General features: G+C 36.9%; 5 protein-coding genes across 5 annotated transcripts; 4 read left to right on the top strand and 1 right to left on the bottom strand.

Moving 5' to 3' along the window:
* The first annotated feature begins 548 nt into the window (after window positions 1–548).
* Window positions 549–3,327, top strand: LOC121657122 (transmembrane protein 272-like). The gene is made up of 5 exons (XM_042012512.1): window positions 549–679; window positions 775–817; window positions 907–957; window positions 1,054–1,245; window positions 1,842–3,327. The coding sequence occupies exons 2-5, from the start codon at window positions 775–777 to the stop codon at window positions 2,096–2,098; spliced, it is 543 nt and encodes a 180-aa protein (XP_041868446.1). The 5' UTR covers window positions 549–679; the 3' UTR covers window positions 2,099–3,327.
* An 846-nt stretch (window positions 3,328–4,173) lies between these two features.
* mrpl9 (mitochondrial ribosomal protein L9) lies at window positions 4,174–6,596 on the top strand. Its single transcript, XM_042012604.1, has 7 exons — window positions 4,174–4,462; window positions 4,789–4,948; window positions 5,042–5,166; window positions 5,255–5,308; window positions 5,426–5,527; window positions 5,647–5,730; window positions 5,960–6,596. The coding sequence occupies exons 1-7, from the start codon at window positions 4,376–4,378 to the stop codon at window positions 6,251–6,253; spliced, it is 906 nt and encodes a 301-aa protein (XP_041868538.1). The 5' UTR covers window positions 4,174–4,375; the 3' UTR covers window positions 6,254–6,596.
* Window positions 6,597–7,950: 1,354 nt separating this feature from the next.
* On the bottom strand, window positions 7,951–12,707 carry prcc (proline rich mitotic checkpoint control factor). Its single transcript, XM_042012603.1, has 7 exons — window positions 11,927–12,707; window positions 11,780–11,824; window positions 10,642–11,130; window positions 9,709–9,801; window positions 9,372–9,518; window positions 8,786–8,851; window positions 7,951–8,135 (listed from the first exon to the last, which is right to left on the bottom strand). The coding sequence occupies exons 1-7, from the start codon at window positions 12,236–12,238 to the stop codon at window positions 8,049–8,051; spliced, it is 1,239 nt and encodes a 412-aa protein (XP_041868537.1). The 5' UTR covers window positions 12,239–12,707; the 3' UTR covers window positions 7,951–8,048.
* A 1,559-nt stretch (window positions 12,708–14,266) lies between these two features.
* LOC121657214 (hepatoma-derived growth factor-like) lies at window positions 14,267–19,271 on the top strand. Its single transcript, XM_042012620.1, has 6 exons — window positions 14,267–14,701; window positions 16,536–16,612; window positions 17,071–17,209; window positions 17,945–18,103; window positions 18,194–18,370; window positions 18,757–19,271. The coding sequence occupies exons 1-6, from the start codon at window positions 14,615–14,617 to the stop codon at window positions 18,775–18,777; spliced, it is 660 nt and encodes a 219-aa protein (XP_041868554.1). The 5' UTR covers window positions 14,267–14,614; the 3' UTR covers window positions 18,778–19,271.
* A 2,054-nt stretch (window positions 19,272–21,325) lies between these two features.
* Window positions 21,326–24,871, top strand: mrpl24 (mitochondrial ribosomal protein L24). Its single transcript, XM_041967368.1, has 6 exons — window positions 21,326–21,431; window positions 21,665–21,851; window positions 22,957–23,052; window positions 23,620–23,723; window positions 23,953–24,083; window positions 24,462–24,871. Exons 2-6 carry the CDS (start codon window positions 21,669–21,671, stop codon window positions 24,596–24,598), a joined length of 651 nt encoding a protein of 216 aa, XP_041823302.1. The 5' UTR covers window positions 21,326–21,431; window positions 21,665–21,668; the 3' UTR covers window positions 24,599–24,871.
* Window positions 24,872–26,317: the final 1,446 nt, after the last annotated feature.

A 26,317-nucleotide genomic window follows, 5' to 3' on the forward strand; every position in this document is an offset into this window, starting at 1 on the left:
AAAACCAACATTAAATGTATATTTTGGAAAATAAAACATGTACATTTGGCTACTTTAATTCTTTGTGTGTGTGTGTGTGTGTGTGTGTGTGTGTGTGTGCAAGTATAAACATTTCAAAACCATCTGCAGTGCATCCAGATTTAGTATCCAACATCTCTTCAGGAAGCTTTACATGACAGGAAAGTGCATGGTGTTTATTTGCTACCACAATGATCAGAGCTGATAAAAAAGTTTTTTTATCTCTCTCTTTCCCTTTGTGTAACTAATATTGCACATATTCTTTCCTGTGCTGGGTTTAGCCATCATGTTGCACCACACAATGCCATTAAGATGTATTGCTTATATCCAATGAATTGTAAATTTTACATGCACAAGAGTTTGTTTTACAAGAGAAATTGGTCACCATGCTGGTTTTCTGTCTAAAAGCACACTTTGCCTGCAAAGTGTTAGAAACAGTTTTCAGAATCTGATATTATCATTATTTCCTGTTAGTTACAGACCCTTGCAAAACAGTTACCGAAACACTGGAAACTGTGTCTTCACATCCTGCCAAACCTCCAACTATGTTAATTAGATTGTCACTTTGTCAAGAACACCGACTCATGCACAGGTCTCTGTTCATTTAGTCCATACTGGAAAAAGAAAAAGGGTTTAAAGTTCTCCTTTCACAGCTTGACAGGTACAGTAAAGCACCACTGCAGCATCTCTCACATTGTTGATCCATTTCTATTACTGTTACAGTCTCTTTGTGTAATTATAACATTGTGTCTACAGATGGATGTCAGACCTCAAAATGCTGTGCTGTTTGCAACAACTGGTCAGCCATTTTTTTCTCTGTTTTGCATAATTCGATCCATTTTAACATTAAAGCAACATTTGAGCCTCTCCTCTTTTCTGTTTTACTAGTTGTGGTGAACATTATTTGGTGGATGCTAATGATGGCAGCTATTGGACTGGGTGGGTTAACTTCTGTACAACTTCACTCCTAATATTTTATGAATACAACACCGAGTGAATTTCCTCATTTTATACATTTGCTCTGCTGCTTCACAGGGGCCGCACATCTTAACTACTGTCCTGTGCAACCTTACATCCCCATTTACCTGATCGTTTTTGGAGCAAACAACATCATCTCTCTAACTGTAACTTACAACTGCAGCACCAACAAGGACAGCGCCATCCACATCCTGGGTTCGGTCTGCATGGCCATCCTGCATATCTTCAGCTTTGCCTGGTTAATCGCAGGTGTGAGAAACATTTACCTCTCACTATATATTTTATTAGACTGCAGTTTATTGACACTGCTCAAAATAAATTAATTGTGTTTAGAATACAAAAATTGCAATCATTTAAGATGGTTTAAGATCTACATTTATTTGAAATTAGTGTGGAATATATTATTAATTATATATTCTTGATAGATGTTGAAATCCTCATAATCTCTGATACACTGTATTTGCATTTAAAGACATTATTCTAAAACAGTTAAACTATTTACCCCCAGAATGTCCCACAGACAGGTGAATCTCAGCAGCTTAATTTCTAGAAGACTCACTCTCACTTGGATGCTCTGTTATGTTTTGTTTTTGGTGTGAAGTGGGCAGCGCTAAACTTGAATGTTGCTTAATTTCCTGCAACCTGTCAGAACAGATCAAACCATGTCCAGTGAAAACAGTACTTTGATATCTTAGATATACAGCTGAAGCTGTTCAAACTGGTTTAATAAAAATCTTAATGAAGCTCATGTTTGTATAGCATGTACGCCTTGAAGTTCAGCTAAGAGTGGAGTTCAGTAAAATCGAAATGTCATCTTTTTTATCTTGTGTGTCTGTTTGCTGTAGGCACCTGCTGGGTTTATTCTGTCTATCCTCCAAACTACGAAAAAGATCTGTACTGCGACAAGACAACCTACCAGTTTGCCTTTGTTATCACCACATTGCTGTGGGTCACAATAAGTCTTGTGTTTATCTGCGGCTGTTGCTTTGGTCTCATCACCTGCTGTACAACTATAGCTGCAGGACGTCGCTTGTTACCCAATCGAAATAGCTTCTATGGTGCAATAAGTAATTTTCAGGGGTCAGCTGCTGGGGATGTATGAATTAAATCTGTGTTTATGCCTGTGAGGGATCTAAGCATAGCATTTTATGATACCTGCAAATAGTTAGGGATGTCATTCTTGTACCTTTCTGATGGTGACGACACTGATTCTGGTCCTATTGTTGATGATTCCTATTTATTTTAGTAATGATTCCTAAAGTTATACACTAGGTTTAATAGTGCTTGGCAGGTGCAGCCAGAAATATTTGACAAGCATTTCTAAAAACTGCTACCAGATTTTCATTCTGACAGACTTCCTGTAAATGCTAGAAGAAAGATGACGTGCTTCACTAGAGAAAAAAAAATTGCATCAGTTTGATTAAAAATGTACTTTTTGTGATCTAGAAGAAGCAGATGAGACATCACATCCCATTCATACAAGATTACATGCTTCCTGTTTACACCAAATGTCATGTTTCAAAGCTAAAAAAGATGTCAGACTATCTAGTTCCTGCTCATATGGATTCCGTTTTAAGATGGATATTCTGATTTGTATTTAGCTCTTATACCGAGTCTGACAATGCGCCTCTTGAGATGGTGCAGCTCTGCTTAAAAATAAAACTTTCTATATTTACTTTATGAATTATGAGATGAAGGTTTGATTACAAAATGCTGGCTTTGATGTTTGTATTATGTACAGTGACAGCAATAACCTATTAAATAAGAATGCTTCAGTGTGGTCATGTTTCCTACAAAAAAATGTTAACCATGGATTAGTTTTGAGCTAATATTGTAACTTAAGTGTGAAAATTGTTCTGTAAATGAGGCAGTTACACCCACAAAATTGAAAGAGAACTAATGTTGCTTCGCCTTTACCTGAATGAGTTAGTGTGTTGTAATATAACGAGAGAGAGGTAGAGGTTTAAAAGTAGTACACAAGGGATTGCAAGCTAAACTTCGTCAGCATTACTGCATTGTAACATTTGTAAATGTTCACTCCATGTGAAATTATTTGTATCATGATAGTCAAGTGTGATTTCTAGCCTATTAAATGTGCATCCATAGTATCCTATAGTTCACACTTCTCACATAGCAAGCTTTTTTTTTTTTTTTTTTTACTGATTTCAAAACAAAGTCTTCACAAATTTCCTGCTACAGTTGAACTTATTACAGGGAGAAATTAGTGGCCCGTTTTATTAGAAAGACACGAAATACAGCGACATGTTTTAAAAGACAGAAATAAACAAAACTGAAAACAAATCTGTGCAGCATGTGGATAAACTGATAGAGCAGGGCTACTCAATTCGGTCCTACAAGGGCCGCAATCCAGCAGGTTTTCCATGTATCCCTGCACCAACACACCTGAACCAACAATCTAATTGAGCATCTCTGCAGAAATCTGAAAATGGCTGTGCACCAATGCTTCCCATCCAACCTGATGGAGCTTGAGAGGTGCTGCAAAGAGGAATGGGTAAAACTACCCAAAGATAGGTGTGCCAAGCTTGTGGCATCATATTCAAAAAGATTTGAGGCTGTTGTAATTGCTGCCAAAGGTGCATCAACAAAATACTGATTAAATAAATGAGCAAATATTTTTCTCTATATTCATATTGTTATTATGGGGTATTGTGTGTAGAATTTTGTGGACAAAAATGAATTTATTCCATTTTGGAATAAGGCTGTAACAAAACAAAATGTGGAAAAAGTGAATACTTTCCAGATGCACTGTACATCCTCGATGATCTTAAAGCTAACGCCACCATAACTACATCTGCATTTCAAAATGGAATTTGTTTTTTCTGTTTTCCGTCTTGTCTTGCGGGCCTTTTTTTTAATGACACTCACTTCCGGTATTAAAAGTTATATATATAAATATAAATATGTATAAAGAGAGAGAGAGAGAGAGAGAGAGAGAGAGAGAGAGAGAGAGAGAGAGAGAGAGAGAGAGTACAAAAAAAAAGAAACTAGATAAATTAAAGCTTTTAAAAACACTTTTAACATTTGTTCACACATTCACAAAAAATCGTGACACAAGCTTCTAACAAAAACAGATTCAGAGTGGTTAAGTTTTCGGACATTTGAGATGTTTTCAGAGTGCATTTACTTCAGGCTTTTTAAGGGACTACTATGGAGCTGGTTATGGTCCTTTTACGTCACACAACAAGAGACACCAGTGAACTTATTAGCTAACATGCTTGTAACAAGTAGCTCATCGCTGGTAAGTTGAATATAGGTTTTTTTTAAACTTGATGGTGGTGGTACCGAATCAAAGGCTGCTCTGGACCTGTGAGTGGGTTGTGTGAGTGCAGTGGTTGAAAGGGTTGAGCCGCGGTGTTGAATGAACATGTGGAGCTCCGGCCGCCGTGTCCTTCAGGATCTGCTCAGCCAGTCTGCTGTAAGGAGTTTTTCTCTGACTCCAGTTCAGGTTGGTATCCTAGCACTGTATACAGTCATAAAACTACTAATTTTCTGCATACTGAAGGAAGCTTTTCCCAGTTAGAATTTTATATTAATTCACGTGAAAATGTTTCTTTTAAAAATGACGGTCCAACTGAGCATAGTCCTACAATCATTCTTGAATCGTGTTTAGTTTTGCAAGAGCATTAATAGTGTTTTTGACCTGCCAGTTAATGTTTTTTGCAATGGTTCAATTAACACAGATTTAAATTTGCATGAGTGTCATTACACTTGTGTAATTATGCATGTTTGTTATGGATGTAATTACAGGAATAATTGAATCTGTTTCCACAGGACACAGTAGTGGTAGAGCGATGGTGGCAAGTCCCCCTGTCCAAAGTAGGCAGTCCCCCGAGACTTCACCCTCGAAGACACAGAATCTACAAGGTGGTTGAAGATACCAAACATACTTCCAAGGAAAAGATGGAGCTCATTCTTACTCAGACTGTACCAAGTAAGTACTGCAATGCTCTTAATGATTTAATATTGTCCCAAGAAGTCTCAAAATGTGTGAAAAGATTTTCTTTGTGCCTGACATTATCAATAGAGCTTGGTGGTCGAGGAGACGCTGTGTTTGTGAAGAAGTCTATTGGTCGAAATAAGTTGTTGGCCCAAGGCCTCGCAGTTTATCCATCACCAGAGAATAAGCAGATGTTTTCTGAGGAGTTGAGAGTGGGTATCATATTTTAATTTTCACATTCTTTCATTACATATTAGATAGCTCTGTACAATTTTTCATCGTCTTCTTTTTAATGCACAGCTTCTGCGTGAAGGGAAACCAGAGGACAGAATCCAAACCCATACTGGGCAAAAGGTGCGTTTTTATACTTCCTCACATCTTCGGTCCAGTGTTTGATTCACACTTATTAAAACTGGAAAAGACAATTTACTAATGCTTTTCAGTAATAAAGTAAAAATGTTCTTTTTTCAGACAGTGGAGTTTCTGAAAGGCTGCAAACTGAAGATAAACAAAATGCCCTGTGAGGAATTCCAGCTAACTAAAGATGTAGTTTGCAGACAGTTTAACAAGAAGGTATGCCTGCTTTATTTCTGTGCTCATGCTTATTTAATTCCAGTACCAGAATTTACATGAAGCGACTTCACAGAGCATGATGGCAATCTGTTTTTTGTTTTTACTTACATTTTCTTCAGTTGGGCGTTGTTGTGCCACCTTCTGCATTGAATCTTCCATTTCAGCCAATTAAGGACTTGGGTGACTACTGGTGTGACGTTACAGTAAGAATTATTCTGTATCCGGGCATCACATGCAGTTAGTGTAGTGCCATACTGTAGTTATTAGAAGAAAATGATCCTACTTGCAAACAGTTATTGTTCAGGAAATGTTTTTTTTTTCTATTCTTAAGAGAAGGCAGCAGCTCATGTCTCTGCTAATTTACTTTACTGAAACACAATGAATTAATGTCCAAAAAGTAACCTGCCTGTTTATCAAATCTTCCTCTTCTAGGTGAATGGAATGGACACAGTTCGTGTACCTATGTCACTATTGCCATATGAAGACCTGTCTGCAAGCTACCAAAAGCAGCTGAAGGTACAGAGGCAGCAGCAGGCAGCCGCTGTGCCTTCTGCTGATGAGGAAGACGCTGTTTTGAAGGGTGTTTCAGATCCGGCAGATCTGGATGCTGGCACAGACTCTGTGAGTCAGATTTCAGTCTCGGCAGGAAACTCTGCTGCCGAGGAAACCAAACAGAAGGCGGAGGATGCAACAGCCTCGCCAAGTGGCAGCCCAGATAAAAATTAAAGGACTCTAAATGAAATGGTTCACAGCTGTATAGGATATTTGTTTCCCATTTAACACACATAGTAAAATGTATCTGTTGAAGAATGCATTGCACAGAACAAATTTGAGCAAGTCAACAGTCTGGATCTTGATCTGTTATTAAAGCAGTAATGTGTTAGAATAAAAACTTCAATATGATGTCTGTTGTGGAAAATAAAAATGTTGCAGTTATTAAGGTTTTAAATCAAAATAATTTGTTGGTAAGGTGAAGGCCTTTATATACTGTTATAGTGAAGTAAATCACTACATCATTACATTTATTTTATAATTGCACAACACAAATATTAGGTCAAAAAAGAAAAAGGTGTTCAAAGAATCACAGTTAATTGTTTCAGATCTTGAAGTGGGAATGTGCCAATACAAAATCACCTTGACAGTCACGTCTCTGAGACCTGCTGAGCTCAAAGATTTAAAGAATTTTATTATATCCATCTTAATTGTCTCAAAGATATTTTTAACCTGCCAGCTGCAGGCTGTGATATAGAGTGTAAATTCCCACACAAGCTTTGCAGGTTACTAGAATTATATTTAATCTGTGAGCCGCCACTTGTAACAGCTCACGTATTTGCAAAATCGAACATAATATGTACTGCATTTAGAAACTGATGAACGTATTGTCTTGCCATTGCTTTGTAAAGAAAATAAGTTACTATCAGCATCCTTATACAAAGTGTATCTGCTGGATGAGGAAGTGATCATACACCTCTGTCCATCAACCAAAGGGAGCTGATAATGGACAGTGCACTTCATTTTCCTTATAAGTTTTTGCAATGAAAATCCACAAAAAAAAAAAGAAAAAGTAAGATGGAGGGGGGAAAAAGCTGATGTGAGAAGGAGGAGCAGGAAAGGAAAAAAGTGGTTACAAACTTGTAGTACACCTAGAAAAGATATCCCCATAAAATGAATACGATCCCCATGTGGAGAGTTTTCACAGTGTCTGATAGGTTATTAATTACATATCCACTAAAAGATACTGTACAGAGCCTTGGCAGGCTGGATGCTGTAAATTAACTTCCTGGTTAATCTTAAGAAAATGGTTGGTTGGTCTCTAGCGTAACTAAGAAACTAGTTGAAATGTAAGTCTGTCTTTGGTTCTCTGGTAATTTAGCCTTCAGCTAAAAGATCGTTCCATGAAAAAAAAAAGAATAAATATACAAAAAGTTGGCCACTAATATTACAAGCAACTACAACGTATTTATTTCTACATTTTTTATTACAAAGCTCCTGATTAAATGAAAAAAAAATGACATGTCAAAGGTTGTTTCACAATTTCATCTGATTTTAAACAGGAACATATTCCTAATGACCGATTCCCAGAGAACCAAATATTTTTGAAGTGATGCTTTTTTTTAAAAAACACAATAAGTCACACATCAGAGTACGCCATAAACAGAATACTTACACATTCAAAGGAAAAATATTTATAATGGCCACATTAATATTTCTGCCACTGGTTGAGAAATGTCACTTTAAAAACACTAGTACATTTTTCTGTGGGAATAAACTTTATATCTCCAGCAAATCACTGTAAGAGGGGTAGCAGAGTAACACCTTAGCAAATAACCGATTAAAAAAAACAAAACTACTAAATAGTAATGCAAGACAGGGTGGAGTGCAAGGAGTAAAATCTGGATAAAGGTTTGTATGCTTGTTTTTTCCTAAACACCGTTTTCTTTAATGTGGGTAAATCTGGAAATCTACTCTTAATTTCTGATACAATGATTTTGTATGCCACCAGAGTTCACAGTTATGACAGTTAGAAACCATATTTGGCTTGAGTCTGCCGGCGGGTTAGTTTGTTTTCTGCCCAGCTGTTTTTCAGCTCCAGCTCGCGTTCCTTTGCCTGGAAAAGAAAGAAAATTCAGTCTGCATGTGAGTTTCTTTCAAATTTGAAATTCAAATTACAGATGACAAAATATTGTGTCTAAATAATGAGAGGATGATGCCTGAGTCAAATGAAGGCAAGTGAGGAACAATGCAAACAAATTTAATAAAAAACTTTAAACACTATTAGTATGACGCTACAAGAATAACACCAACTATTTAGTGAAAAACTAAATACACTGGTAACTAAACAAAATACTTGCAAAGCGGAGGGAATTTGTTTTACTTTAAATAAATGTTTTTCTTTGATGCATCATAAAGAGACAAGGTTAAAAGGCTGAACAATCTGGAGCTGGATGTGTGCTGACATGAAAATGGAAAACGGATTAGTTAATCAACCATATTCTGAAGCTCTGCAAGTGTGCTACCTTTTTCCTTTTGGGAACTCAAAACTGGAATAGAATCAACTGTAAGAAAACTACTACTAGTAACTACTAGAACAATTCCTGGCTGATCAAAAAGTCATTTAAAATTATTTGGTGCAAATCCTTTAAGACGATGAACTAAATGTTTACACAGCCATCAGCGAGACCATAACCACATGAAGAAATTTACATTATTTAAAAGTGCAACATGTAACCTGAGCTTTGTGCTTGGTTGGTCACTCACCTGGTGAATGAGATATGTTATCTGATGTTTGCGCCTCTGTTGTCCTGTAGGTTGTTCTCCTCTTCTCTGCACAAAGATATAAAAAGTAAGAAGTTAGATTCAAATCTAATGTATAATATTCTTGTTTATAATTATGACTTGTGTCCATGCATTGAAACAATAATGCATGACTTGTTTTTATGTAAAAGATTTGCATGTCATGGCCTTGTCACATTTTGAGATTTTTGAGTAACCTAAAAATAATTTCTGAAAAAACCCTACATGTATGATGCCCATTTTCATTTTAAACATCTAGTTTGTTTATCTGTTAGTTATATTACTTAAAGAATTATGAAAAGATGTGTGAGATATGCATTCTGGGACTGGTCAAAAAGCTATTTCTTTCATGATAAATGCTCCCAATGGAGGCCAAAACATAATTCCAACTACCTAAAAAACTTTATGGCTAGAGGTCTTCAGCTGCTACCAGTTTTTAAAATTAAACATTTAACACCGTCCTTTCCCAGCTTAACCTGCGAACTCTTTAACAGACAACCAAAATCCAAAACATGCAGCCAACTCAGCAACAGAAAGCGAAGATGTTCACCTTGCTAAAAGACTGGCGGGTCTGCTTTTCCTCCGTCATATTCTTGGTCATCCACTGCTGATTCCCACTCAGCTGGTCGTCTCCTTTGATCTCCAGAAACTTCACCTCCTCTTTACCCCGGTTTCTTTTCCCCTGCAGCCGCATGAACTGCAGATGAAGTAAAAAAAACATAAATAATATAAAATACAAAATGCACACACTCTATATTAACAGCTGTTTAACATAAATGAGGGGCAAAAAAAGATAAATGACAGTGAAACACTAAAAATGCATGGATTTAAATGATGGAAAAAGAGAAGAAAAAAAAAGGGGGGAAAGGAGAAAGTGTGCTTCCTACCGCTTCATCATCAAACATGGCAGAGTGGCCAGGCTCCTCAGCCTCTGCCAATCCGGGGTTGGAATCCTGGTAGTATGGCTCATCATAGTATCCCTGTCCAAGGAGAAAAAGCATGTAGCATGATTAAGGATGCTTTTTCAACCATTTAACCATCAACCATCAAAAGACCACAAACAAACAAAAGAAAAGAATTTAAAAAAAAATTCTATTCAACATGTTCAAAAATGACAAGGAGGAAATTGAACTAATTTAATCCATATATTTTGAAATACATAAGAAAACAAACTAGCTTCCACTGTTTTGTTCTACATACATTTACACATATACACACATACAAACACACATTTATACATACCCATAGACACACACATGCATACATAAAAGCTTAACTTTTGTATATTTCTATATTATTATTCATAAACTGCTTATAAGCATAGATAAGACAATTCAGATAACTATAGTAAACAGCAACCTAATTCTCATTTAGTCCTGTTTCTCAAATTATTCATTTACTGTACTAATCAAAATTAAATCCTCAAAAAATAAAAACTAAATAGAGACAAGCCCTTATAAAATCCTCCTCTTTATATCTCTTGAATATCATATCTTTATCTTTTTTTTAAACTGGTGTATGTTTGGACATTGTTTCAGGTCAATACTGAGGCTTTTCAACAATATTACCCCACAAATTGAAATACAAAATAGATTCCTGGTTGTTCCTGCACTATGAATTTTGAAATTAAGCTTTGCCATTAACTGGTAAGCTCCTCGTTGAGCACAGAAAGATTTCTGGATGTTCTCTGGTAGTGAATTGTTTCTGGTCCTAAAACTCAGACTAATTAATCATTAAATGCCATTTAAACACAATCCAGATGGTCTGTATTTGAAGCTATGTGGCTGTCATGCATCTGGGTATGAAAAAAATATATATACCTGAGGGTAAGCCTCTGGGCCCGCCACTGATTGTTCATACTGCTGATATTGACCTCCCCATACACCTGCTCCCTCGTGGTTCCCTCCGAAGTCGAGTGGGGCGTCTGACTGTCCTGGCTCATCAGAAACTTCATAAGGAAGGGGTTCAGCAGGGGCTCCTGGCTCAGGATCTAGGCTTGGGACAACTGCAGGGAGAGGCTGGGAGCTTTCGCCAAGGGAAAAGTAGTTCTGTGGGGTTATATCCTCCTCATTATCCTGGTCATCTGTGGCTATTTGTCTAGCAACCTGCAGGGCTGCTGACTTTGCCGCAGCTTTAATGGCAGAGGGAGATGCACTAGAACCAATAAGGCCCTGAGCAGGAGTTCCAGGTTTAGGTCCTTTAGGTTCTTGCCTTTTAGTGAGTGCATGAGGAATTAAAGGTCTGTCTATCTCCTTCACTGTCAGGTTCTTGGGTTGTGGAAGAATAGAGGACAGGCCTGAACCTGTACCCTGGTTAAAAAAAAAAAAAAGAAGAAAAAAAAAAAAAAAAAAACAGATGACATGAATTAAAGTGGGATGTCTGAAGTCAGGAAAGGGTAGTTACATCACAGGAATCGGACACTGTTACAATTTTAAGCATATTACATGAAATGTGTTTTTTTTCCCCTTTAATTCATTTTTCTTTACATTTGTGTAACCTAAGGAAAAGACAAAAATATTTAAAATTTCCACAGCAGAACATTGCAGAAGCTAGTTTAATTCAAGAGTTATACCATGAACTAGATTTCTATTATGTATATGTAATCGCATAATGTGAATATGAGGTTGAAACACATGGGAACTGATGAAAGAGACTGTGTAACATTCATATCTGTCTTTTCTCAGCCCAGTGTCCATTCATTTTAAACAAAGTCTGAATGTTTATTGAAAATAGAGAATGTACACCAACATATCCTTCAGCTATGATGGTGTACATTCTCTGTCATCCAGGTCACAGTGATCCTAAGAGATTTAAATGCAATTGGACTTATTTATTTTTGGTTCTTGAGAATATTTCACCACTCAATCGAAAGGGATCTGTAGTCCAGAACAGAAGAAGACCTTTATTCAAGTTCTTAGAAACCATTGAGGTAAATGTGAGTCCATGACAAAGTCTTACCTGAGCTTGTACTTTCTTTGCTGGTTCATCATCATCCGAGTCTGACTATATTTATATAATAGAAATGTATAAATCATCAAACATTATGCTCTGCAATAGTAGCAACAATATGTTAAATCAAATGTTTTTAATTATCTCAATACTCACATCCTGTCTCTGGACTTCTGGCACAGTAATCTTGACGGGCTCTGTTCGTTTTCTGGGTTTAGGCAGACTGGAGAACAAACCTCCTTTAGATGGCAGAGGATCTAAGTAATCTCTTGAAGTGGCGTCTACTGCTGAAGGTTTTGATTTAGTCTTCTTGCTTGGTACTTCGTTACCTCTTGCCGATCCAGCTGTTTTAGGAGAAGGGAGGAGAGAGAAAAGCCCTCCTCCGCTTGATTTGCTCTCTGCTGCAGCAGAATGCGAGGTTTCCTCCGAGTCACTGTCATCACTGCTACCATAGGCGACCAAGGACATGTTTGCTGATATTACTCAAGATAAATGATCTACAAAAACTCGAGAACATGGATGACCACTTCTCCTTGAATGGGTATGCAGAAGCCACACTCACAGAGCTGACTTTAGTTTAAGGTACGATATATTCTGCTTACTACAACCACAGAGATAAAAAATAATTCCAAGTAGTATCAACGTATCAGGGATAACACAGCCTCACGATGAGCTGATTAACTGAAAACACAGCGCAAGCTAATGTAAGCTAGGCCCCCCGCAATATACGGTATCGGATTAGTAACAGTTACGTCAAATTCGTTTCAAACTATTAAAGGGCATAAAATATCATCAGCCCTGTTTTTGTACACCACAACGCGGCACTTTAGTGAGTTGTGACGCCAACAAACTGAACTCCTCAGTACCTGGTCTCCATCAAAACATTCGCCTCCATCATTGGTGATTGAGGACAACACTACTGCGCAGTTTTCTGCGCAGCTTTTTCTTCTTCATCGGTTACCAGTCGGTAATCAACTCCAAGGTATTAGCGCCTCCTACTGGACTGAGTTTGAGTGAAAATGCTCCCTGCTGTAAAGGAAACCATAAGGTTATGCTGTTTTTGTGAAAAAATTAAATCCGTTGGATGGGTAGCAGTTGTATTAAAATGATCAATTTACTAAAGTAATGGTTTGATCATAAAAGTGTGGTAAACACATTAGACCCAAAAGAAGACAAGTCAGAGTGAGTAGGTTATCCTTTGAAAACAAATTAAAGATTTGAAACAGTTATAGCAGGTTCTTAAAATGAGAGATTATATTTGGATGACTTCAGTTAAGATTTTACTGGCTCCCAGGTAACAATCTGGCAAAGTTGTTGTCTCCAAAAGTTATATACTTCTTGGAAATATACATCAATAGAGCTCTGTTTAACACACGTCAATCTCAGTTTTGGAGAAGAACGTCTGTGCTTAAATATTATACATAAATATGTGTTCATCCAAGTTACACAGCATATTTGTGGCCTTAGTATTTCTGCAAAGTGGAACCAGTTAGTTGAGAAAAGAGGCTGTGTAAAAAGAAGAGCAACTTCACTTTGTCCACACCCTAAGAAGTAAATACACATGGACTATTTGTATATGACTATACATACATATTGCACTATTTAATTATGGACAGAGGCAAAACTCTGTCTAAAGTCAAATTCAAGCATTAAGAATCCCTCTTAAATAATATGTTAGTATTATAAAATGAAAAAGAAGTGGTAATATGGTAAAAAAAAAACAAAAAAATTTGACAGCCATAATTTAAGACATCCAATACTAAAGCTTTATGCAAGAGTCATGCTATTGTTGTAGCGGCTGAAGTTTGAGTCAGTTGGAATTGCTTTGTCTACGCTTTTATATACAGGAAATATATATTTGAGGACTTTGTAATAGTGAATATGAGAGAAGAAGAGGTTCTGATATAAAAATCTATCTTCAGACTTGTCTATCTGAAAACAGATACCACCCCATCTATCTATCTATCTATCTATCTATCTATCTATCTATCTATCTATCTTTGGTCAAATGTCTCTTTCATTTGCTGCATCATGTGACTGGAACTTGTTACAAAAAAAAAAAACTCTGAAACTGTCTGTTTTTAAACAACTTATGACAACTGTAAATGTTTCACTACAACCTAATACAACTGTTTTAAATGATTTCTTGAAATGTATGTGCATAATTGTTTAACGTTTTCTTTCTTTAATTTTTTTTTATTTAGTTTATTCATCCACAATGCTGCTTTTTTATGTGCAGCACAATGGTTTGCCTGGTAAAAAAAAGTTAAATTAAATTAAAGTTAGAAATAAATGAAATACAGTCTCCACAAAAATTGCAGTTATCTACAAAATTTTATTATATCTGTCTTCCTCTATTACATATGAGTTGCTTTCCGATATTTAGCGCCATTATTTCTTTGTAATTCCTTTAATCTAATGTCATTGTAAAGTTTTGGTCAATAGGGGCGCCACTTGTGCAGCTTCAGGTAGCTACTGGGGGCGCGTCAGTAGAGGAAAGCGGGTTTCAATTTCAAACCCAAGTAGTCCGACCGACGAGCCAGTGGGGGGAGCGGTTATATCAAGGCGTTAATTTATCGCGCCTAGTCGTAGTAATAATATTTATTCCATAGCTGTATGTATTTATTATTGTGGTTACACCGCATTGCTCTAAATCGACGAAAAAAGTCGCCCACACCGTTCTTCGCCTCAGTTTTCCGCCGCACCTGGTTTATTGGATGATAAATCGACGTTTGGCTTGTTTGTCGCAGGAGGTGACCACAACGCATATTATACCACATTAAAACAACCATTGTGTTTTGATCGCAAACATCTTTGACAAAGCAAGCAATTTCTAGCAGAAACATGCCGAGATCCAACAGGCAAAAGGAATACAAGCCTGGAGATTTGGTGTTTGCTAAAATGAAGGGGTATCCACATTGGCCTGCGAGGGTAAGCACCCGCCGTTTCATATTTCGTTTCCATCTTCAAATAGTGGTCTTCAATTAAGTCCATGGCTCCTCTGCTCAATACGCTAGTTCACCTGAGAGGCCTCAACAGTAGTTAGCTACCATGAGTTAGCTTAGCTTCAACGACTGAGCTAACATTGCAAAGCATCAGCATACAGCTAGCCAACTGCAGACAGTTATACATTTCTTTCGGGGTGATTCATAATGTTAGAAACCGCTCATCGACTTACTCGTTAATTTAATATTTAAAAATGGTCACTTGCAGCTCTTTACTGCTTTATATGTACCACTTTCGTGTCCCAGGGGGCCTGTAAGGCTAACGCCAACTTTGTGCTGGTTGTAACCGTTAAAGATAGCAATGGAGCAACAACGTTGACTGAAAACTAACGGTCATTTCCCTCACAACGATAACGCCCGAACAGCAGGACAAAGTCAAGTGACAGTTTAAGCTCAACCATACAAACTGACAAGCTTCAATCCACTTTAGCGGAGTTGTCCTACAATATTTTTTTCCCCCACGATTTTTTAAGCTGTTGTATTGCAGATTAATGGCTGCTTGTGCAGCATGCTTTGGTTCTTTGTAAACATGCCTACCACACCGCACTTGTTGCGACTGTTTGTGAAACGACTTCCATTACGTTAACAGCTGGTCCAGGCTAATAAAACACTAATATACTAACGTAATGTCTACCCAGTTAACAAAGGCAATATCCTGACCATTGCCAGCAAACCATCCTAATAATTTATAAAGAAAAACAATATAAATATTTAAGTCACTTTCGCCTTTCCTCTGAAACCCTGCCAAACTGAATAACTATAGAGTAGTGTTTACAAATCAAGAGATAAAACTAATACATTTTTAAAGACTTATTCAAATATTCATGCATAAAACTGTTAAATGTGGATGCAAAACCTAATAATCCCAACCACATTTGGTCCATAGAGTTTACAAGCAAACACTGGAGCATGGTCAAGGTGTTACAGGTTTTGATGTAGCAGTCATTGAAATAAATGACTATCACCTCATAGTAAGGCCAATTTTTGATTTTTCAGAAGTACATAAATCTAAACAAAAGCACAAAATAACATTGCACTTAATAAACATTGCACACCCAAAAAGGGTCAGTGATCCATATCTCCCGTCCTTTTTAATCAGTCTTAACAGCGTCATGTCCACAGGCTGCAGGCCCTGCCCAAGTACCCGCTCATAGTGGCCCTATCTGGGAATGCCAGAAGGCCTGTCTGGCAGAGGCAAATGGACGCCATGCTGATGTGATACTTTCCTGTGCCGCACTGTCGTTTTGTGCTCTTTGAAAACTTTTCATGTTGGCAGAGTGATTGACCCAAACAGTACACTGACAGGGTGTTTGACGCCTCACTCTAGAAGAGTGGAGTTTTAATGTTAACGCTGGCAGCTCTACATCAGGCAAAATAAAATATTCTAAAAACCTCTCAATTAAATATGAATAATATTCCCATTATCTTGTAAGGCTGTGTAGTTATATAATCTGTCACCCGGGTCACTACTGTTCATTGATTCTTTAGTTGATTTTCCACAATTGGAATGTGTTTTGATGCTTAAATAATTATCATTCACTGGAAAATTCTTATCAATTGCAAATATTTGCTGCTTTTTTCTTGTTATTTTTATTACAAATATTGTTTTGTCCAGTAGGTCTTTCAAAAAAAAATTCTTCACCATATTCACTATCCATTATTTGTGAAGTGTTTTAGTCATCAACTGTTATTACAGTTTTTATTTGAGATTTTTAACTCAGAGCATCTTTTTTTTAAGAGGCTGTCCCCTTGATTCACAGATTGACGAGTTACCCGAAGGAGCTGTGAAATCCCCCTCGAACAAGTACCAAGTGTTCTTTTTTGGGACTCATGAAACGTGAGTAATTTGTGTTTTATCAAGTCATTAATTTTTTTCTACTTCAAGGATAAAATGGCAGTATTTATTTATTTACCTCACTTTTTATTAATTCAGTTTGATAACTTAGTAGTAGCTTTCCCAAACTCTTGTTGCTTCTCTTGTCCAAAACACATTATTGCAGGCTGATTGGATTTTAGTTAGAATCTGACTTTCCCTTAAATTTACAGTTTGTAGTGACTGGGCCCCCAGATGATTTATCATGTTTTGGTAATCCTAAATCATATCTCTTTACTATCTTTTTTACTAATTTTTCAGAATTGTCCCCAATCAATTTGGCAGATGAAATAATGAATCTCCTTAATGTAATCACAAAACTATAACATGATAATGTGAAGACATTTATTTATTTGTTCAAATGAACCTATTGTGCGTGTACACAGTTAGGAAAATCACTTTTTAATGTTGGAACACCACAGGGCATTCCTGGGGTCCAAGGATTTGTTCCCGTATGATGAATGCAAGGAGAAGTTTGGAAAAGCAAACAAGAGAAAAGGCTTTGCTGAGGGGCTTTGGGAGATTGAGAACAACCCCACTGTCACGCACGAAGGCTATGAGGTAGGTGGACTTATAAAAGATGATATCTGTAAGCTGCAGTGGCTGCAAGTTAGTTTTATACTGCTGTTACTATATCTTATTCATAAACTGCGTGAAAATAAGGTCCTGTCCTTAGGATTTAAAAATTAAGAGGTGCCTTGGGCTTGCATTCTCTCTACTGACCAGAAGGGGGCGACTAATCTGACTGCAGATGTTCATAGAAGTATATGAGGGTTAAAAAAAATAAATCAATCTCCTAGTTATAAAATTATTTTTTTTATTACTAGTGTTATAGTTTTTCTTATAAGTTTACAGTCAAAATTGTTAGATTGAGTATTTTTTTAAGACAAAATGTTATTGTGTAAATTAAGGTTGTACAGCAGCCATTAATATGTGGCTACATGTTTTTATGTCGATGTGCATAATGTCAGTTGGCTCTCAGTTAAATCCATCACACACTCCTCACACTGGCCTCAAAGTGCATAGTGAAATTTATAAGACCTCAAAACAAGTCTAAAAACTGACAGATGATGTCAGTGAAGGCCATGTCTATCCTTTATGCTGATCAAAATAATGATGAAGGGAATATCATAATTTGCAAAAAATGATTGAAATACTTCACACTGATCAAATAAATTTACCCAAAAGTGTCTAGAGTGGACGTCCTTTAATGTTTGTATATGCACAGATTGACAGCTCTGGAGTGATACAAGCTTTGTTCATTTGTCTATCACTAATAAAAATCTCTGACTTTAGTCATCAAAGAAGGACAACTCATCAGAAGGAGCAGGGGACAAAGGCGGCTCTGAGAAAGCAGAAGCCGAAGGTAGCAGTGACGAGGACGAAGGAACTCTGGTCATAGACGAGAAGAATGAGAAGGGAGGGACTAAACGAAAAGCAGAGGAATCCACAGAGGTAGGCTTCAGTCTGACAGGCAGTCCAAATACAGACATTTATTAGTGCTTTTGAAGCCGTCTCCCTCACGCATGGCCACACCTTTGATAGGCATCTCCCAAACGGCCAAAGGATACAGAGGCAGAAGGTGACAGCAATAAGTCAAACGCAGAGGCCAAGCTTAACGATGTGTCTGAACCGAAGGCAACAGCACCTTCCAAGCAGAGCGAGTCGAAACCGGAGGCCCAGGAAAATGTTCAAGCAGGAGGGCAGCTAACAGCAGATAAGGTGAGATATGCTTATTAATGATTGTTTAACTAGTAAAACTTACTCTAAACTAGTGCTAGACATGTTTACACCATATCCTATTTACTTCCAGATACTTGCTTTCTGCTGTTGGAAACAGTGAACATTTACTTTATCTGTAAACACTAAGCAATCTTGAAATAGTACTGAAGCTGCCTTTAGGTATTAGTCTTCTATGTATGTTAGTTGCACAAATGATGTGGGAAACACATGGAAATGATAATGATAATTGATAATAGCATCAGTTTTTTTAAAATAGTTGTATAATTCATATATGTGTATTTACCTGCATGTTAGAATTGTGTGTTCATATCCTGCTTGTAAAATGTCAGAAGCTAAACTCATAGCTCTTACTGTTCTCTTCACAGCCTGTTACAGACAGTGCTTAACATCAGCTCCGAAGAAAACCAGGAACCTTCGATGCTTTGGGAATTCAAGCATCAACATGATTACCTGCAGGATGCAGATTTCAGCTGTTTGATTAATAGAAGAATAAAAAAAAAAAGAAAAAAAAAACCTACATGTTTGTATTGAGAGACAAACAAATCCTCATTTGCCATTTTTGGGATATCATATATCCCAGAAACAAAACATTTGCTAATCTGACTTCAAATTGAAATGAGCGCTTTCAAGCTCATATGTAAATGGGATTTTGGTGTATATATATATTTTTTATTTCTAAGTGCAATTACGTAATTACAAAGACTGAATGCTAGGTGTCAAAACATTTTTCAGTTAGAGGGAATAAATAACTACTATATAAAAAGAAAATTTTGATCATACACACAGAAAGGACAGATACTCCCATTTGATGGTTTCTAAACATAATTATTGTACAGGGGAAAAAAAAAAAACAATTTTCACAATGCTCTTAGCTTTAGTCCATAAACTTTCACCCCAGTTTATATCCCATAGCTTCACACCCTCATTGAATGGATGATAAGTTCCACTTTTTTTCATCCATATTAATTATCAACTAGTTTATTCTGACATTTTTTATGCAACACAGATTTTGTTGCTTGGTGTGTATATTCTTCACTGCAGGTGACCAAATTGTGTCCTTAATTTCACAAAGCTACAGGTATGGGCTTCTTGGCTTTTGAACATGCTTGAAACCGAAACACAATTTGAGATCTATTTAAGGTTTACCCTGTCTGTTTGCAATTACTCGTGCAGTAAACTCCATTGTAACTCTTTGGCTGATAAACATTAAAAATTAGAAAGACATTCCTGAATGTTGTTTTAGCTTAATCTTGAAATGTCAGGATGGAGCTGTTGTAATTGTTGTTTGGGAAGGGGTGCTCTTCACCACTTTTTGGTATCCAGATTATCTGGTAAAAAAAATCTCTAAACCACCAACTCAGCTTTCTACTTGTTATAATTTCATATTTAGCTCACAGTAGTGCTACCTTTGCTTGAGACTGAAGACATCAAGAACACTTGACTGCTTTCAGAAATTGTACAAATATTTCTATTTCAGCTCTGAAATGTGGTGCTGAAATTGTTAAATCTGATTTAACTTTGATTTGCCCAGTGTTTTTTTTCTTCTTCTTTTAAGAGTTAAGAAAAGAGAGACTTAATGATTGAATTTTTTTTTTTTTATTTAATTTGGTCCGCCCTCTTAACTGGAATATGAGTGTTTTACTTCAGTGGTCTTATTGTTTGACTGTGAAACAAAGTTGTAGATGTCACTGTTCTGTCATTGCTTCAATGTTCGATTATGTGTTTGGAAGCGTTAGCCTACAATTTATCAAGTTATTAAATCAAGGCAAACCTGATCTCTCCACATAATAAAAGAAAATAATTGTGTTTTAAGATGGCCACTTCTCCTTCACCATATTGCTCATGTCCAAGTGTAAATTCTCAACACACTATTTGAGATCTGAAGGTAATTCCAAGTGTTTAATTTGCTGTAAAGTGTAATTTTTGGTTTAGCTTTTTCCATTACTTTTTGGAAGCCACAATTCATCTTAATCTGCTGCCTAGTTATTGTAGTTGCCCGTTGATTTAATAAACCTGTTGATTACAAAAGAACTTGTTTCTGTCATGCTTGTATATCAGGGTATTTGAGCTTTTTTTTTCCTGCCAAACTCAAATTATATTGTATTTCCTGCACAAACAAAGTGTAAATGTCTTAAGGATTGAATTGAAAGAATGAGGGAAAATACATTTCTCAAACCAACCAAACAGTTTTAATAGCTTCTCATATTTTGTTTCACTTTTGTGTTTTTTTTTTTCTTCTTCAAACGGAGACTAGCAGTGGAGCCCTATTGTGTGTCTGTGCAGTTGTCACGAACAATTTGCTTCCCAGAGAGCCGTGCTGCACATTCTGGCCCCAAAGGCTGCGATAGCTGAACTACTTTGGGTTTTATGTAACATGTCCTGACAGCTTTGAGTTTCTCGTAGAATTTTAGCTTTATGCATGTTACCATTTTACATGTTCCTATTTTTCCTTAAAAAATAATGACATTGTGGCCTTCTGTATAGGTATATAAGTGCTAACAATAATGTCTCACCATTAGTGGTGACACTTGGTCGTGAGTCACTGTTGAGCTCTGATATTTACATAGTCATAATAATGAAATATACACCAGTTGTGACTATGTAGTATGAAGGCTTTCAGTTTTTCAGATTAAATTGATTTATTTTATAAGTAATATTTTATGTGCATTTTCATTTCATTACAGTAGTTTGCTGTGTGTGTGTACAGAGGTGCAGAGCCACAGTTATGTGAAGGTCATCCTTCCCTCAGAGGCATCCGTCCGTCCATCCATCCATCCATCCATCCATCCATCAATTTTCTATACTGCTTAGTCCGATTAAGGGTCGTGGGGAAGCTGGAGCCAAACCCAGCAGGCGAGATACAGTGTATAGATGCCAGCGCTTTTTTCACTCCTAATCAGTTTGCCATCTGTTAATGCAAAGACATTAACAGCTGCGCATGCGTGAAGTCGACGAGGTCTGAACCTCCTGTCCAGCAGGTGGCGCGCCCGTTGTGTGCTAGTGTCAGTCCTGCTACATGTGACATTGGCATCAACAGAGGGTAAGCATTGTGTACTTGCATAAACTTAACTTTTCTTATAGAGAAATATGTGGGCTGTTTAAAACACAAACAGCAGCCGCATTTTACGTGTGTATACGTTTGAGAAAATAGGAATAAAACAATCTAAGCTAACGCTAATGAGAGCCATGTTTCAGCTAACATTAGCCTAGCCTGTTTTGCGGTTGTGTGGTAGTGCTGTTCCTTTACCAGCTTGATTCATTTAATCCCTGCAGCACAATGCGGCTGACAGCTGTCCTGTCGATGGCAGCCAGGGTTGTTGTACCCAAATATTACCGATACGGGACCAATAGACCGTGGACCGTGGCTGCTAAAAGGATGAATCCACCTGGGAAGAAGAGGAGAAAGGTGTTCGTGGAACCCCTGGAACCAGAGGACTGGTCTGTGCTCAAAGGGGACATGGTAAGAAATCTATTTTAAGGATTCAATGCAAATGGTTTTTCATCATAGTGGAAAAAAACACTTTTATCATTATAACAATATATGTAATTAGTATCTCCATTCTCCATTCATGTGCAGTAATAAGCCTTCGGCAAGTAAAAACTAGATCACTGTGGGGCTGATTCTGAGCAAACGTGCATAAATCAGTCTAATGTTCTGACAACTCTTTGTTGACTAAACAAGAATCCAGACATATAAAGTAATAAATATTTTAAAAATGAACACTAAAATGTTTAAAAAAAAAAACTAACCTTACTTCAAGAATGAGATCATTTCGTAATTGAAGTGATATAACGTGAGATGAAAATATTGGCTTATAAAGTACTATAGCTGAGGATCTACATTAGTTCACGTGTTACCACTCAAAGTGGGCTCATTTGTCCTGAAAACGGCCAATCAGAGTTGGGTTATTTCAGAGTTGGAAGCTATTGCAAGAAATGCTCAACCAGTTTAACGAAACTTCAATCCTTCCATTTTCTATACCTGCTTATTTCAATGCCGGGTTACACACCTATCCCAGCTGCTGTCAGGTGAGAGGCAGGGTACACACTGGAGATGTTGCCAGGCTATCGCAGGGCCAGCACAGAGAGAGCAACAATTACTCATATTTTTACAATTTAGTAACACCAATTAACCCTAATCAACTTTAGAACGTGGGAGAAAGCGAGAACACCCAAAGAGAGCTCATGCATGCACGAGGACAGCATGCAGACACTGCACAGAAAGGAAAAGGTCAATCTACCATTCACATTGTATTTCCAGGGCATCAACCCCCAAAACACTTCCAATTTGTTGCAAACAGTTAAGGTACGAGTGTTTAACACTGTGCAAGGGTAGGAAAAACCATACAGATGCCGGTAGTTGTGGACAAGGGGTACGGTAGATGGTCTTATGCTACAAATGCTACGAACGTGTGGCAGCCATGATATGTACGCAGACGCGTCGCTAATGGCAAGTAAAGAAAAGGTCTCCTACATTTCTTTTCCAAACAAGATACATCACAGATTTGAGGCTTTTTGTAAATATGTTTGAAAAAAAATGACTTTGTTTTTCATCTGATTTTCAGGTCGAGATTCTTGCAGGGAAAGACAAAGGAAAACAGGGAAAGGTTATCCAAGTCTTCAGACGCAGAAACTGGGTTATTCTGGAGGGACTGAACACAGTAAGAAAGCTGTTTTTTTTTTTATTAATACATGAATGATATTCTATTAAACATTTAATAATATATTTATTTTGTAATATATAGTCATTTATTTGTCTGCATTTTTAATAAACTTTTTCTTTAATAAGACTACAAACCACTTCAGCTGCAGAACCTTGTTTCACTGTATTAGTTTGCATGTTGATGTAGTGTTTTCATTTTTATGTATATGACATGTGACTTAAGTAGTGTCACATAAATATTCAACTGATCCTGTAAATAATTTGGAGATGTTTGTGGTTTAGAGAAGATTAAACATTGTACATTTTAAATTCTGAACCTATATTAAAGCCAACTGCCTAACTCTCAGAAAGATGTAAAAAAAATTTTTTTTTTTCTCTTAAAAATGCTACCTTAGCAAAAAACTTTTATGGCCATTAATGTGAACCACAGATTTATTTAATACTTGAGCTCCACCAGATGGAGCTAAATGTCCAAGTCAACTGCAGACGTTGGTGGGCTGCCACTTATTCGGGTGTTTAGCCTTTTAGGGATTTCAGAGCTGTGAACTGGTATTTTGTCTCTCAGCATTACAGGTATATTGGAAAGGCCTCAGATTACCGTGGGACTTATGTTGCGAGCGAGGCTCCTTTGTTGCTCCGTGATGTTGCACTCATTGACCCATCAGACAGGTCAGGACCATACAGCACTCCAAATGTAACTCCTCAGGTGTTCAGGGAAAAATGAGAAAACTTTGCAGAAAATTAAAAAGGAGAAAGCAATTCAGCTAAATTCAGCTTTGCATGACAAAAAAATGACTGAATATATAAAATTATATATATATATGTGTGTGTGTGTACAGTCATTTTTAAAGAAATATTTCTGTGAAGCACATGTAATGCTCCAGTGTTTGTCATCTAGGAAGCCCACTGAGACTGAGTGGAAGTACACAGAGGAGGGGGAGCGAGTTAGAGTATCCGCCAGGACGGGTCGAATCATCCCAAAACCTGTGGTGGAAAGACGAGATGGCATTGTGCCACAGCAGTGGAAAGGTTAGCATGTTTTTTTATTTTTGGCATTTTTTTCGTCCACAGCAGTCTTGGGTACTAAAGAAATGCTTTTATGTGGTACGGTTTGATTGGATTGTTTTACAGTTGAAGAAACTTAAACTAGAAGATTTTTTTAGGGAACAGTCCTTTGTGGCAGTGCTGCATAAGTGTCTGCTGATATTATTTATGTTGTTTAGGTGATATTTAAGTTTTATTTTACAAAAAGAACAAATATATTCTCTGCATTTGGACTGTTCAGTTTGCTTATTAGGGTAAAATAATTCTTAAAACCATCAAGATTGTGAAATGTTGAAATTTTGACCAGTACAGAAAATAATTTAAATTTTCCATCAACATTTATTTTTGCCCTTTTCTGCACAGATGGGCCTAAAGATACCAGTCCTGAAGACACTCTAGAAAAGACTTACGTTCCATCTTTAAAGACTCTGGAGGAGGAAGTAATGGAAAAACTGGGTATCCAGGAGGACAGGAGGCACCGGAGGTCCTACTGGTACTAACCAGAGACATCAAAGACATTCATGCTCCATGTTATTCTGCCCGTTTTTCACAGGGTCTCTGAACATACCTTCTTCTGACTGGAGTCCAGCTACCGGCCAAATCGCCTAAAACTATGTGAGCATGCTAAGAGAAAGGTGAAAAGACTTAAAAATGCTGTTGGAAATTACAAAGATTGTAAAAATTATGAGGAATATACTGCATATCCACAGCTTAAATGTATTCTTTATTATTCTGTTTTTCTTTATAACATTGTTAATAAATATGAAACTTGAGTTTTACTTTATTTTTCAATGGAAAAAAGTCACAATAAGACATTCATGTGTCCTTGAAAAAGTAGCCTTGTAGTTGCAAACTTACACAAAATTAAAACTATTCATTTTTAGCTCAGTGGAGGCTTTTTAGCCATGTTCTGCTCATTCTTGTGTTACAATTTAGTTTTTCCTGTCACTATTCTCATTAACCTCCAGCACAGCAAACAGCAGTTTTCATCCCAGTGTATGAACTAAGGAAATCCCTTTTTAAATATAATATTAACTTATAGCAGCTAAAAGTCAGATATTATCTTCAGGAGTTTGTAGCTCAAAACAACAAAATATAAATTGGGCTTGTGCTCTAGTGAAAGTGAACATGACTGCAGATCTGCTTGTTTAAAACAGCCAGTGTGTTGGTATGCAGTTGCTAGCATGTGGCATGGTGCCGTACAGCAGCATGCTGCAGTAGAATTAGATTAAAGCCTCACTGAGGTTAATAATCTGCTTTTTTAAGATTGACCTGGCACAACCACAAGTACACAATTGACTACAAAACAATGAGAGATCAACTTTCAAAACACAAGAAGTAAAACAACATAGCAGCCAACATTAGGCAAATGAAATACAGCATGGGTTGAATACTACAAGGTCTGAAAACAGATTTTCCAAAAAATTCTTTTTGTTTCAAGCCCTTAGAATCCACTTAAACTCCCCTAGAGATATAAAATTTGTTAATTTCAAATCAGTTTAAAATTTATTCCAAGTGGAAGGAGCAGCAATTTAGTGCAGGAGTGTCACAATTGTCTAAAGAGAAACTCAAATTTTGCACACACCATCCAAATAAAAAGATTGAGCAGAGAAAGGGTAATTGATGGCTCTTCTGGTAAAAAAAAAAAAAAGCTGAGCAGAGCACGAGCTGATCTTGAATCATAAAGATGAAACATTTTAATATTTTAAGCAAGAGTAATAATTTTTATTACAATTCTAGAGTGACAAAAGGAAAGCCAAGCACAATGTTAAACCACACCAAAAGATTTGATGCTCAAATAAGCTTTAATTGTCAAACTTTATTCACCTTTGCACAAAATGTAACCTCAAAAGCTGATAGAAGATTCAGTAGACTCGGGGGTGGTAGTGCACTGCTCTGATCTCCATCTGATATGACCAATGAGCAAATGTTTACTTGTAAAAAGAAAAAAAATGTTCCAAAGTTTTAACACCTCTAAATATGTCATGCATGGCATTTGATTGATCATGCTTTAGGCTTGTGTGCAGCATGTGAATATCACTGATAGAGAGAAAATAAGTTGATACCAATGATGATGCAAACCAGATACTTTGCAGAAATGCCCCAAAGAAATGTGGACTATTTTCTGCTTTATGGCTTTTAAAAATCAGATGATATTATTCCCTTGGCTGTGCATTTAAACAGATATGTTAGTTTTGCATGTTTCTCTACCTCTAGCA

This window comes from Melanotaenia boesemani, chromosome 17, assembly GCF_017639745.1.
Source record: "Melanotaenia boesemani isolate fMelBoe1 chromosome 17, fMelBoe1.pri, whole genome shotgun sequence".
In the NCBI taxonomy this organism is placed as follows: Eukaryota; Metazoa; Chordata; class Actinopteri; order Atheriniformes; family Melanotaeniidae; genus Melanotaenia; species Melanotaenia boesemani.